General features: G+C 41.1%; 1 protein-coding gene across 3 annotated transcripts in view; it reads left to right on the top strand.

Moving 5' to 3' along the window:
- Positions 1–14,354, top strand: part of CCDC85C (coiled-coil domain containing 85C) — a 144,261-nt gene that overhangs the window by 107,868 nt on the left and 22,039 nt on the right. For 2 of the 3 annotated variants that reach the window (XM_067555077.1, XM_067555078.1), the window contains one exon: positions 3,161–3,265. In XM_067555077.1, coding sequence (XP_067411178.1) covers positions 3,161–3,265 — 105 coding nt within the window. Of the gene's footprint in view, positions 1–3,160; positions 3,266–11,459; positions 11,615–14,354 lie in introns of those variants that run through there. The other variant, XM_067555079.1, reaches the window with a different exon arrangement.

Consider the following 14,354-nt stretch of genomic DNA (forward strand, 5'->3'; position numbering starts at 1 on the left):
CAATTCTCCTACTAATGCAGCCCACTATGCTATTAGCCTTCTTGGCAAAAAGGGCACACTGTTAACTCATATCCAGTTTCTTGTCCATTGTAACCCCCGAGTCCTTTTCTGCAGAACTGCTGCCTAGCCAGTCAGTCCCATCTGTAGCAGTGCATGGGATTCTTCCGTCCTAAGTGAAGGACTTTGCACTTGTCCTTGTTGAACCTCATCAGATTTCTTTTGGTCCAATCCTCCAATATATCTAGGTGTCACTGTATCCTGTCCCTTCCCTCCACCGTATCTACCACTCCACACAGCTTAGTGTCATCTGCAAACTTGTTGAGGGTGCAATCCATCCCATCCTCCAGATTATTAATGAAGATGTTGAACAAAACCGGCCCCAGCACCAAATGTTAGGGCACTCTGCTTGTTACCAGCTGCCAACTAGACATCGAGCCATTGATCACTACCCATTGAGCCCAATGATCTAGCCAGGACCCGCTCCATGATTTTTCCAGGGTCTGATGTGTCTGTATAGACCAGTTGGACTGTGTTTTGGGACCCCTCTTTGGGGCTCTGTTTTTCTGATAAATTGGCCCCAAGGAGGAATATTATTGAGACAAGAGAACCTTTTGTGGAGCCCATAGGAGCCTGAGAGGGGAAGTGGGATAGTAACCCTGGCATTAGGACATCCAAGCACGAGGGGGCATTCAGGGATGAGGGGGATTTATTCACAGGGATATTTTGACTTTACTGTCAGTGCAACTTGTAATGTGCTAGGGAAAATGAACACTAGGCCCCAAGTACTAGGACCCTAGTCAATGGGAACAACTCATCTAGTGTCAGGAGAGTGAGCAGCTGAAAGACAGAAATAAATAGCCACAAACTTTCCATCTCACTCCCTATTCACTCAGTCCCTTCCATGTTTGTGTCAGAACGTGGCACATTGCTATCAGTGCAGTTTGTGGTATTCCAATGCAGCAGAAGTCAATTTTGGACCATCCACTATAAACCCCAGAAAAGCATGCATTATCCTTCTGGAGTGGGGTGTTATGGTTGGATAGGACACTATGCATCTGTGATCACTCAAGCTCCTAGCAGGAACTTTAAAATTCCTTACTGTACTATTTGCCTTCGTTATTTTCTCTCTCTCTCTCTCTCTCACACACACACATACATGCATTTGGTTCACATGCAGGAGGAGACGTGCACCATGCCCAGAAATGTCAAGGTAACATGCGGGTGAGTGGTGGGTAACAGAATGCTGGGATCTAGCATACAGGCTGCTGGAGCCCCATGTTCATATATGGTAGGTGAGGTGCAGGCTGTAGCTTGCACAGCAAACCAGGAGAAATCCTCTCTTTCAATATAATCAGCCAAGAAACAATTGCACATTAGACCCATGGGACACTGTCTGTCAGTAAATAAAGGTGTCTAGTCATCAGATTTGTATGGACCCCGTCCAACTCACCTCTCCAAACACCTTCATCCCCAAACTTCTCCCACATAAAGCCCGGGGCATTTCTGCAGTGAAGTGAATTTTGTCCTCAGCTTCAAGTACCTTTTACTTATAGCAGTGAGCAACATTTAAAAATATTGCTGTCCTTGACTCTTCAGTATGAAATGCAAAAGTTGGGAAAACGAGACAATGATCACTTCTGATGCCCCTTATGATTTCAAGGAAAGTGTCAATGTGCAATCTGGGCAAATCATTCTATGGCAACTGACTGCAAAGGGATAAAACACTTCCAGCAGGACTAACTATATGGAAGTGGCCTCTAGGTCTCTAGGATGACTGCCATGAAGACCCGTCATCTCTGCACAGCTTGTAAAGGGAAAGTTGATAGGGTGAGTGGGCTGTAACAGTGAACTCAATAGATCACACTGGATCTTTTTTGAAGTATATAGTATTTGAGAGCTCAAAAACAGCGCTGAGTTCCCAAACAGACCACTGCAGGAAAAAAGATATCTACTGCCGATCATGGAAAAATGATGTATGTGCTCTTAAGGGAACCAAACTTTTCTGCTGTAAAATGGGACCAATCTGTGGAAGTACAGCTACTGTTAACTGTAAAATGACAAGAGTCCTAAAGGTTTTGGTTATGGTCAAGCCCTGGGGTTACTAGTTTGTTTGTTTTTTCTGTACAGTTGAGCTGATTTATGAAACATTCCATTAAATTTTATTGCACCAATGATTTTTCTTTAGCTCTTTTGAAGTGGAAAATATCATTTTTGCAGCAAATGCAAGTCAAAAGTCTTAATGGAGCATAAAAATCCCAAAGGTCATGTTTTATAGCTTAAAAACGGAAGACAATACATTGCTTGATGCTCTTAAATGTGTAAAGTTAATGGCATGTTTATATGTAATAAAATGATATAATTCTCATACCGGATCCTTGATTTCATCCTCTGGTATACTGGATCTTTTAAAAAAAAGTATTTCATTTTAGATTCACCAAGTGAGGGAACTAATAACTAGACAGAGACTCCCTCATAAGGGGATTATTCAGTACCATTATAATACATGATTATTTTGTGGTCATTGTGGGTATTATTTTCCCTTGAATGTGTGTGATTTATAACATTTATTTGTATGGCATGTAGAATATTTGCTCAAGACTCTGTGTGTGCAAGAAATTCTTAGCCAAACAAGACATGGTGTCACTCACACGTGAGAACTTTAATAAATGAGAATGTCAATATTTAAAAACTCTTATTACTCTCCAATTGCAATTGGAATATTCAATGTAGTCTTAAAAGGAGAGCTAGAAAATGGCTTTGGTGTATTCTGAAAGCTACTTTTCTTTTAATATTACATTTTGATTTTTCAGGTATAAGGTCAGAGTTCATGTGAATAATTTCCACATCTGCATATTAATAAGATTTTTTTAGTGATCTGAAATTTAGATGAACTTGGGAAAATGAGAATATATTTGTAGTCTATCTATGAATGCTTAATCTCCAGCCACTTGCCAATGTTTTTCCAGGTATTGAGAAAAGGAAAAGCATTGTAACTATGATGGTCATTTTAACTCTCATTTCAGAGAGAAGTTGTTATGGGAACAGGCCACAGAATAGAAACTGTCACAAGGAAAAGCTAATAAGTTCTAAGGAGAATGAGCATTATTTTTCTTCCTCTGGTTAATACAGATTGTCCTATTTTCTCTTTTTGTCATTGCAGCAGTCTAGCTCTGGGGATTTGAGGACTCTAAGAAAAGGGTTATCCCCGTACCACTCTGAGTCACAGCTGTCATCACTGCCGCAGTATCAGGATGCCATGCAAAAGGTATGAGCCATTTAGCTACCTGGTGTATGTATACAGACAAGAATCTTAAGTTTCTGAAGAGAGAGAGCCTGAGCTCTGGCCATGAATGCAAATGTCTGCCAGGCTGATAGGTCACCTCTTCCGAACCAAATTCTACCCTGAAATCAATGGTGTGAAACAGAATAAAACTGGGCCCTTCATCACAAAACTAATTCAATTTTCCAGGCTGCAGATTTCCAGAGACAGAGGAAACTCTGGAAACATTGATTCTTAACCCATCAAATGTTGATCTTAGGATTTTTCTAGCTGAGGTTTCGCAAATAACTCAGAAACTTGTCACCAAAGTGCCTATTTTAAAACAAAGTGGGGTCCAATCAAACCTGCTGCTTCTTTCCTTAAACTCTTTTATGGCCAGAGTCAAAAAAAATCTGACACTGCATAAGACAAAAGACATGTTGCCAGGTTTCTAACAATTAGTAGTCAGGATCTGTAGTGCTCAAGTTCTTGTTGCTTTTTGTTTACCCTAAGCTGTTTCTGCATAGCAAGTATATTTATGTAACATAAGATGGGCCTGCTCTGCTTCCTTGAAAATGACAAGGTAGATGAAAAGTTTCGGGGAGGTAAACAATGTGCTGTTACCTTTATGGCTCCTCCTTTCATTCCCACAATGCCCACTAAATATTGCACAAAATGTAGCTGATGAGAACATGCCACGTAGTAACTATCCTAGATGCTCATCTTCCAAAAATATCAAGGCAACTCTGAACATTATACTTGTTCAGTTACATCGCAGTCAGGATTGCTGAGTGCTAAGTGTGGTGCCTGCAGATAAAGGTTTGGGGACCCCTGCAATAGACTCATGGAGCTCAATCTATTTAGTTTAACAAAGAGAAGATTAAGAGATGACTTGATTATAGTGAATAAGAATCTACATGGAGAACATGTGGTGTCCAGTCACACCAGTGTCCAGTAAAGTGATATGAAATTGATCCAGGGTCTCATTCTGAGAGTGTGCTGAGCACAGCTTTGAGTGCTCATAACTTTTCAGGATTCATAGAATCCAAGGCCACAAGGGACCATTGTGATAATCTAGTCTGACCTCCTGTAGAACACAGGCCATAGAACTTCCCCGAAATAATTCCTAGAGCAGAACTTTTAGAAAAAACATCCAATCTTCATTTAAAAATTGTCAGTGAGGGAGAATCCACCATAACTCTTAGCTTACTGCTCCAGTAGTTGATTATCTTCACTGTTAAAACGTTATGCCTTATTTCCAGTCTGAATTTGTCTAGCTTCAGCATCCAGCCAGTGGATCATATTCTACCTTTCTCTGCTAGACTGAAGAGCCTATTATTAAATATTTGTTCTCCATGTTGATTCTTATTCACTATAATCAAGTCACCTCTTAATCTTCTCTTTGTTAAACTAAATAGATTGAGCTCCTTGAGTCTATTGCAGGGGTCCCCAAACCTTCACCTGCAGGAGCCACATCCCTCAGTTTTCCTCTTATGGTGGGCCAGAGCGGCTGAGCCCATATCACGTTGGGGGGGGAAGGAGTGGGGTCAGGAGGGAGGAGCAGCCGCCGCGCGGCACTGCTTGGGGCCGAGCGCGGCACGCTGAGCCCATGTGGGGGAGGGGTCGGGGGAAGGGATAGGTCTGGGAGAGGGGAGTGACTGCCACGCAGTGCTGCTTGGGTTGGGGCTGGGAGCGGCATGGCTCCGGCCAGGGCGCTGCTAGGCCCATGTGGCAGGGTGTGGGCTGGGAGGGGGGATCGGCCGCTGTGCAACACTGCTGGGCCTGGGAGCAGCGCGCTGGGCCCATATGGGAGGGGGCGGGGCAGGGAGGGGGGAGCGGGTCGGTCAAAATGTGTTGTCGGGCCATAGTTTGGGGACCCCTGGTCTATTGCTACAAGGCAGGTTTTCTAATCCTTTAATCATTTGTGGGACTCTTCTCTGAACCATCTCCAATTTATCAGTATAATTCTTCAATTGTGGACACCAGAACTGCACACAATATTCCATCAGTGATTGCACCAATGTCAAATACAGAGGTAAAATAACGTCTAGTCTTACTCGAGATTCCCCGGTTTATGCATCAAGAATTGCACTAGTCTTTTTGCAGTCTGAGGTTCTTAAATGTGGAGCAATAGCCCCAGCCCACCAGAATCTGGACTGGATGATCTTCATTTCGTGCTAGAAATGTTTCCATTTTCTTAGGTTTTTCTGGGGCTTAGATGTGTTGAGAGGATATGGAAATTGGAGTTTGGGATGCAGAAGTTTGGAACATTTCCTAGATTTTTTTACGCACATTGTCCAGGTATTATGGATTTTCTATGTATGTATTCAGTCTGCTCTACAGAGGGAGGCTTGGCTGGAGATTTTTAAAAACATATCTAAATCAATTTTAAAATAATAAATAATAATGACTCCAGCTACATACTTACTGCACAAAAGGGAAGGTCTTGTGGCTGAGACACAGGTCTGGGAGTCAGAAGATCTGGGATCTATTCCAGACTCTCTCTCTCTCTCTCTCTCTCTCTCTCTTTCTCTCCTTTCCCCCCCGCCCCCTTCCTGTGTGAACTTGTGCAAGTTACTTCATCTCTTTGTGCCTCAGTTTTACCATCTGTAAAAGAGGAGAAATAATTACCAACTCCATGCAGGTGTTTTAAGGCTTGATTCATTGCTTAAGGAGCTTGTGATAGAACATCTTACATAAGTGCAAGGCATTATCATTTAATTTTTGGAATACTAACTCATTTGTTAAGGGGTTGCTCAAGAGTTCATCGGTTATGAGCAGATGTCTTCCTTGTAACTCTGAGATATTTGTAACTCTAAACAAAACGTTATGGTTGTTCTTTTAAAAGTTTACAGCTGAACGTTGACTTAATACAGCTTTGAAACTTTACTATGCAGAAGAAAAATGCTGCTTTGAACCATCTTAATTTAAATGAAACAAGCACAAAAACACTTTCCTTACCATGTCGAATCTTTTTTAAAACTTTCCCTTTATCTTTTTAGTAGTTTACATTTAACACAGTATTGTACGGTATTTGCTTTTCCCCTCCCTCTGTTGCTGCCTGATTATGTGCTTCTGGTTCCTAATGAGATGTGTGGTTGACCGGTTAGTTTGTAACTCAGCGGTTTGTAACTCTGAGGTTCTGCTATAATGAATTAAGATTGCGAGATGTAATTTGAATCGTCCATACTTGGTAACTGCTCATGTCTTTGTTTTTTAAAAATTGATAGTACAAATATGCTTCATCTTTGTGTTCCTTTAATACTCTGCTGAAGAAATTTTTGCCTCTTGGGGATGGGGTAGAAGATGTCTCTAACCATAAAGCAAGGCTTAGCTATACTTTTGCTACTAAAGATGGCATTTAAGCAATTCAGTTTCCAAGTGTGTGAAATCTCACTTGCAGGTTTTTGGTTTATTAGCTTTCACTGAGTCAGGTGTTTGTACCAAAGCTAAAGATAAACTCTAGGAGTGAGGTGCTGCACAGAACTCACAACCCAAGGGCTTTTGCTCCTCTGCACTGTCATAATTTAGACCACTTTGGGGGCCTGTCTAAATTAGGGCAGCCTCCTGAATCTCCCCTAGGGGATGCAGCACTTCCCAGAATCTCTGCAGCACTGCATGCTAGGGCCCCACCCTGACACAACTCTCCCATGCAAAGCTCTGCTCCAAGCATGTCCTTAACACCAGGGTTTGGAAGGGAGTCCTTGGAAGGCAGCCTTATGGCTGTCTGTGTCTGTACCAGGAGAATCTTCCACTGATAGGACCCAGAGTTTTATACCAGCCTGGCCCTTTTATCCAGAATAAAAGAGCCAGAGCAGAGAGAAGGATCTCAATCTAGAGATTTTGAAGTATGCTAAATGGCCTCTTGTGGTGGGACAATACAACAGCTTATTCCTGTGTAAATAAAACCTGATCTGTGAAAGTAATGCGTTACATGGGTAGATTCTCTCTGCTGGACTGAAGAATAATAGCAGGCAGAGTGCCAGCCAATTGTTGGGATTGGAGAGTAGAAAATGTTAGGGATCCTATTTATTTTGGTGGAAGCAGGAAGCTATTTTTGGTGTCTCTTTGGGGAGCTTGAGAAGAGGCTCTATGAAACTGATATGCCACTACAGGAGAGGTCCATACTTATAAATATTAACCCCCAGTGTATGGCTTTGAACCTTTAGACTACACTTGGGTCAGGTTTTCAAGTTTTTCTTCGGAATCATAAAGCTTAGAAATGTATATTTTTAAAAAATGAAAGTGGAGATTCTCACATATCCACATGACTACAGCAGCTGGGGTTTTAAGAAAAAACACTAATTTTTCTGAGAATAACATTGCAAGCGTTGGTAACAAAATGCACCTTCTAATTGTAAGCCAGGGTGAGATGAGGGTGGGGGGTGCTCATAAAAGAAGCTCTGCCTACTCTTAGTAGATTGTGCAGGTGTTCAGAATGACTGTGCATGGTCTCTGTGCTCTGTTGGGCTCCCTGTAAGCGATGGGGGAAAGGAGGAGGAGAATAAGTTGGTGGTCTCCAGGATGCCCTGTGGCACCCAGATAAGACGTCATTCATTTTTGTGACCAGATTGTGACCCTCTCTTTCCTTTCTTATAATCACTGGGCATCTACATTCACACCTCACTGAGATGAATGGGGCAGTTCACACCCCTCAGAGCTATTCTGTGTGCTCTTTGCAGACTCATCTCTGCTTTAGGTATGCTTGGCTCATGTTTTTTTAGCTTTTCTTCATAACGATAACAGCTTATCTGGCAATAAAATAAAATGTGTTAGTGTATCTGTGTGTGTGTATATAATTATACATGTCTATTCTGCAGTAGTAGCAATGAGGTCTTTAACTACCCAGACATCTCTTGGAAAAGTAATATGGCAAAACACAACATTTCCACTATGTTCTTGGAATGTATTGTGGACAACTATTTGTTCCAGGAAACGGAGAAGGTAACCAGGGAGACAACTGGTTTAGACTTGATTCTGACTAACAGGAAGGAATTGGTAGTGAATATGAAGGTGGAAAGCAATGTGGATGGAAGTGATCATGAAATGATAGTTGTCATGATTCTAAGGAAAGGAAGGAGTGAGAGCAGCCAAATAAGGACAGTGGACCTCAAAAAAGCACACTAACAAACTCAGAGAACTGGTAGGTAAGTTCCCATGAGAAGAAAATCTAAGGGAAAAGGGATTTCAGGAGAGCTGTCAGCTTCTCAAGGAGATAGTTTGCAGTTGGGTCTTTAATATTATCTCAATGCAAAGGAAAGGTAAGAAAACTGGTAAGAGGCCAATATGACTCCATCAGGAACTCTTTAAGGACCTGAAAAAAATCAAAAAGGAATCCTACAAAAAAAGTGGAAACATAGACAAATTGCTATAGAGGAGTACAAAAGACTACTTGTCTTGTCATGTAGGAGCAAAATCAGAAAGGCTAAGGCACAAAATGAGTTACACTTATCAAGGGATGTAAAAGGCATTAGGAAGAGGTTCATTAAATACATTAGGAGCAAGCAAAAGGTGAAGGAAAGTGTGGATCCCCTACTTAGCTGGGAAGAAGAGCTAATAACCTGAGGATATCAAGAAGCTGAGGTGTTTAATACCCTATTTTGCTTCAGTCTTTACTGAAAAAGCTAATGGCAATCAGATACTCAACACAAGTATATTAACAACAAGGGGGAAGGAATACAAGCCCAAATAGGAAAACAACAGGTTAAAAATATTTAGATAAGTAAGATGTATTCAAGGTGGCAGGGCCTGATGAAATGCATTCTGAGGTATTCAAGAGACTAGCTGAAACTAGTTGAATCTCAGAACTATTAGCAATTATCTTTGAGAACTCCTGGAGGACAGGTGAAGTCCCAGAAAACTGGAGAAGGGCAAACATAGTACCCATCTTTAAAAAGGGGACCAAAGAGGGTCCGGGGGATTATAGACCAGTCAGCCTAACTTTGATACCTGGAAGGATACTGTGTGATGTGGTCTACAGGCCCCACTCTGAACTAGCGTGGGGAGTAGAGCAATACTGGACTAGGGAAGCCCACCCTTCAACAGGTGCAAGACATATTCCCAATGGAGGAACAGTTTAAAAGGATATCAGTAGCCCAGGAGAAGGGGGAATGAGATGCATGTAGTACCAGGAAGCAAGGCTGATGCAGAGAGCTGTTTAGGGAGTGGCAACAGCTCTGTGAAGGATGAACTAGCAGATGGACTTGGGTTCTCCCTGCTCTTTGGGAGCCGAGAACCCTGAGATTGACTAAATGAACTGGACATTGAGGGACTAAGAAGAGTCTGCTAAGCCCTTGACCACGCTTCAAATCAAGGAGCTCCAGACTGATAATAGAGACCTGTGGGTAACATAATTGAGGGTAGTTCATTAAGTGGCCTTGCTGCTGCCCAGCAATGGGGGCGCACTGCAGTACCCACCGCACCTGATGGCCCACCCTGGTGCGTGCCAGGGCGGCCACCTTCCCCTAGGATGGCCTGAGTCCCCCTACCTTGGCTACCCCCACTCCTTTGTAGTGATGAACTCGGGGGGAGCAATCTGAGCAAGAAGGGATGATTGAGGTCACTGCTGGGATCTCAGGGATGAATAGACTGGCAGAATCTGTAAAGCCACAAGCTGACCACTAGGCCAGTTAATCACCAGACCTTCTTGCTACATACTGGAACAAATTATTAAAGAATTGATTTGTAATCACGTGGCAGATGGATTTGTCAAAAACAAATTGTCAAACCAACCTAATTTCCTTCTTAGACAGGATTATTGGCCTAGTGGATAGGAGTAAAGCAATAGATGGGTTGTGTCTTGAGTTTGGTAAGGCTATTGACACAGTCCCACGTGACATTCTCATGAACAAATTAGGGACATGTGGTCTATATGAAATTATTCTAAATTGGATGCATAACTAGTGCAGTTGAAAGATCATATACAAAGTGTAGTTATCAATGGTTTGCTGTCAAAACATGAGGGCATATCCAGTGGGGCCCCAGGTGTCAGTCCTGGGTCTGGTATTAGTCAATATTTTCATTAATGACTTGGATAATAGAATGAAGAGCATGCTTATAAAATTTGCAGATGACACTAAGCTAAGAGGGATTGCAAACACTTTGGAGGACAGGATTAGAATTCAAAACAACCTTGACAAATTGGAGAATTGGTCTGAAATAAACAGGGTGAAATTCAGTAAAGACAAGTGCAAAGGAGGACTTCACTTAGGAAGGAAAAATCAAATGCACAGCTACAAAATGGGGAATAACTGGCTAGGTGATAGTACTGTTGAGAACTATTTGGGGGTTTTAGTGGTTCACAAAATGAATATGAGTCAACAGTGTAATGCAGATGTGAAAAAGGCTAATATTCTGGGGTGTATTAACAGGGTCATATGTAAGACACAAGAGGTAATTGTCTCACTCTACTCACCACTGGTGAGACCTCATCTGGAGTACAGTGTCCAGTTCTGGGTGCCACACTTTAGGAATGATGTGGACAAACTGGAGAGAGTCCAGAGGAGGGCAACAAAAACGATAAAGTTTAGAAAACCTGACCTATGAGCACAGGTTAAAAAAACTAGACATGTTTAGTCTTGAGAAAAGAAGACGGGGGGGACCTGATAAGTCTTCAAATATGTTAAGGGCTATTGTAAATAGGATGGTGTTCAGTTGTTCTCCATGTCCATTGAAAGTGGAACAAGAAGTAATGGGCATAATCTGCAACAAGGGAGATCGAGGTTAGATAGTAGGAAAAACTTTCCAACTGTTAGGTAGTTTAAACTCTGGAATAGGCTTCCAAAGGAGGTCATAGAATCTCCATCATTGGAGTTTTTAAAAACAGGTTGGACAAACACCCGTCAGGGATGGTCTAGGTTTACTAGGTCCTGCCACAGCACAAAGGGGTGGACTTGATTACTTCTCGAGGTCCCTTTCAGCCCTACATGTCAATGCTTCTAAGAGTTGTATATATGACTGCACATATGTACAAAATTCATGCAGTGTGGAACTGCATGAGCTTTTGTTTACATGTGTAAATACAAGTACTGTTTTAAGGCAGTTTTGAAAGCCAGTCATAACAAAGGAACTGCCACCCCAGCCAACCAGAATAGAAGACCGGGTTTGGCAATTTTCAGTGATGCCATACTGGGGTTTATTCTTACACACAAATATAGTTTGACAGTGACTGATCCTCTTATTACCCTTTTTATTCTATTAGCAAAAAGGAAATAGTGATTGATTAGGATGCCCATGAGACACGATGGGAGGCATGCTGTTGCTTTACATGTTGAGAAGTCCAGGAAGTTACAGCATTCCAATGCTATCTCACAACTGCTTTAAATCTCATCACAGAAAATAAACCAAATGCTTTTAATGTGAGTTTCTTTGATCTGTCAGTGTGTGGTTACAAGTGGTTGAATCTGATGGGTCCAATGAGAGGACTTCTTTCTTTTCTTTATCCTGCCACACATGTGCACAGGGTTCTCACCAATTTCCACCCTTTATTTCGGTCTTGTGCTGATCTGTTCAGGCTTCGGAGTGTTACGTGGATGGATCTGGGTTCTCTCTCTATTGTTCTGCCTAATGTGTCTCTTTGTCACCCTCTTTTTTTCTTCTCAGGTGGTGCCCATACTATCACTTGCCTTGGAAGGTGTGTTGGTGGCATCCTTAAAGCATGTCGTAAATATGTTCGTAGTCATCTTCTTACTGTGTGTGATGCTTTAGGTTGGTTTGCTCTACACAGAATTTCTGATGTTGCAAGAAACTCTTTCCAATGGATTCTGAAGATCTTCAGGCATTTATTTTGGAATGAGTTGATCTTCTTATCAATTTCTATTGTAGATTTCCATGACTCTGGTCCATGATGGAGGACAGATATGATGCTTGTGTTAAAAATTCATATTTTTGTGTCAGCACAGATCATGCTACTTTTCCAAATATTTTCAAGGTTATGAAAGTTTTTTGCTGCTTTTGATATTCGTTGCTTGACATCTAGTATGGTATCACCATCATTGTACATCTTAATCCTTAGATAGGTAAAACAAATGATCTCTGCAAGTGTGTCTTCATTCACTCTAATGGTTATTTTGGGATGCTGATAGTCATATATTTTGTCTTCCCCTTGTTGATAAACAAAGCATCTCATTTTGCTGCATCTGCCAAAAGCTGGGTCTTTTCTTCCATGTGTTGAACTAAGCAGGACAATGTCGTGAGCAAAAATGAGGTCATTCAATTGTGCATTATCATTGGCACTATAGATCCTTGATTATTGTAATTATTTTGCTGGTATTTCATAATATGCCCTAATTCTCCAAAGATCATCTCTGTGTACAGTGTCCAAAGCCTTCTGGAAATCTATAAAATTTATCACAAGAGGTGCTTGCCACATCACACTTTCTTCTATAATACGTCTGAAAACACCAGTATGGTCTGCACATGATCCCAGTGGTCTAAAACCTGTTTGTTCCCCTTTAAGTTGAAGGTCTATTGGTTTCTTGATATGTTCCAGCATGATAATGTAAATGATTTTCACAGACACTGAGAGTAATGTGATTCTTCTTCAGTTATTACAGAGGGTAAGGTCAGCCTTCTTTAGCAATTTTACTACTATGAGGGCTCTCTTCCACTGGGTTGTGTTCTTTTAGTCATTCCATATTCTATCCAAAAACACAGGGAAAGTCTGGAAGGCTGTTTCATCACTTGTTTTAAATATCTCTGCAGTAATGTTATCCTCTCTAGCTGCTTTCCCATTCTGAGTTTACTGATGGCTTTTCTAACTTCTTCCTTTGCAATATCTCCTTAATATTAAGCTGTAGTGCTAGGTCTTCGTCACGTATTTCTAGTAGGTCACTCGGGCTTGGTCTATTTAAAATAACCTGAAAATGTGCTGCCCATCTTTTCCTTTTTCTTGTTCTGTACTAAGAGTCTTTCCATTTGGGCCTGCAGTACTGCTAAAGTTTCCTGTTAGCTGTTTGATTGTCTTATACAAGGTTGTAAGGTCACCTCTTTGGCTAGTATCTTAAGCCTCTTGACATTTTCTATCAATATATGCTCTTTATCTCTTCAAGTATGCCTCCTTTTTACCTCTTTATGTAGAATTCTTGTCTCTTCACACTATTAGCATTCATGAATTTCTGCTTTGCACTTCTTCTCTTTTTCCACTGTTGCCCAAGTAGCATTGCTAAGCCATTCTTCCCTTTTAGATTTCCTTGTTATTTAAACTATCTTTTCACTTTTTAGATAGGACCCTTTGACGTTTTCCCACAGAGTATCAATGTCTTGGTTTTCTTTGATTAATTCAATTAGAACACTGAACCTGTTTTTTGGTTCAAGCTGAAAAGCACTTTTTGTCTTTAAGTCTTTTAATTGTGTGCTGTTTATGCATGGTCTTTTAATCTTCATCATCCTCTTTAACTTGATCTTCAATTTAGCAATACAAAGGTTATGGTCACTGCCCACATCTGCTCCCCTATATGCACATACATCTGCAAAAGATTCTTGAAATGCTGAAGCGCTCTGTCTGGTTCTTGGTAGTACAAGGATTTCTTTGAGGAAATATTGTTGCACTTATCACTAGGTTGTTCTCACTGCAAATTTCTACTAATTATTCACAATTTTGATTGATGTCCAAAGCCCTGCCACACTTGCCCATAACTTTATCCAAGTCATCATTGTTACTTCCAACTTTTGTATTTAAAACCATCTATAGTCACTCTGACATTATGGTTTGGGACCTTGGCTAACAATCCTGCAACAAGTCACAAAAAGTATCTTTTTCTTCATCTGGCTTTTTATTGGTTGGTGCATAGCATTGTATGAGTGTTTAGTCTGAAGAATCTAGTGTGAAACCAAGCTCTAATAATTCTTTCATTGCCTAATTGCCTCTCAGTCAATGCCTGCCCTGCTTCATTTGACATTAGGATTGCTATTGCAGCTTCATGTCTACCATCCACATTCCTAGAGTGGTGGTGATATAATTTTTCAATATATAGTGTAGTTTGTTTGAACCTGTCCATTTACACTTCCTGATTCTAAGAACATCAAGCTGTAATCTATCCATTTCTTTAATTATTTGAGCAGTTTTAGTAGCTTCGTACATTGTTTTCGCATTCCA

Source organism: Emydura macquarii, unplaced genomic scaffold (genome assembly GCF_026122565.2).
Source record: "Emydura macquarii macquarii isolate MOO-44397 ecotype Brisbane River unplaced genomic scaffold, CSIRO-AGI_Emac_v2 contig_1551, whole genome shotgun sequence".
Taxonomy (NCBI): Eukaryota; Metazoa; Chordata; order Testudines; family Chelidae; genus Emydura; species Emydura macquarii.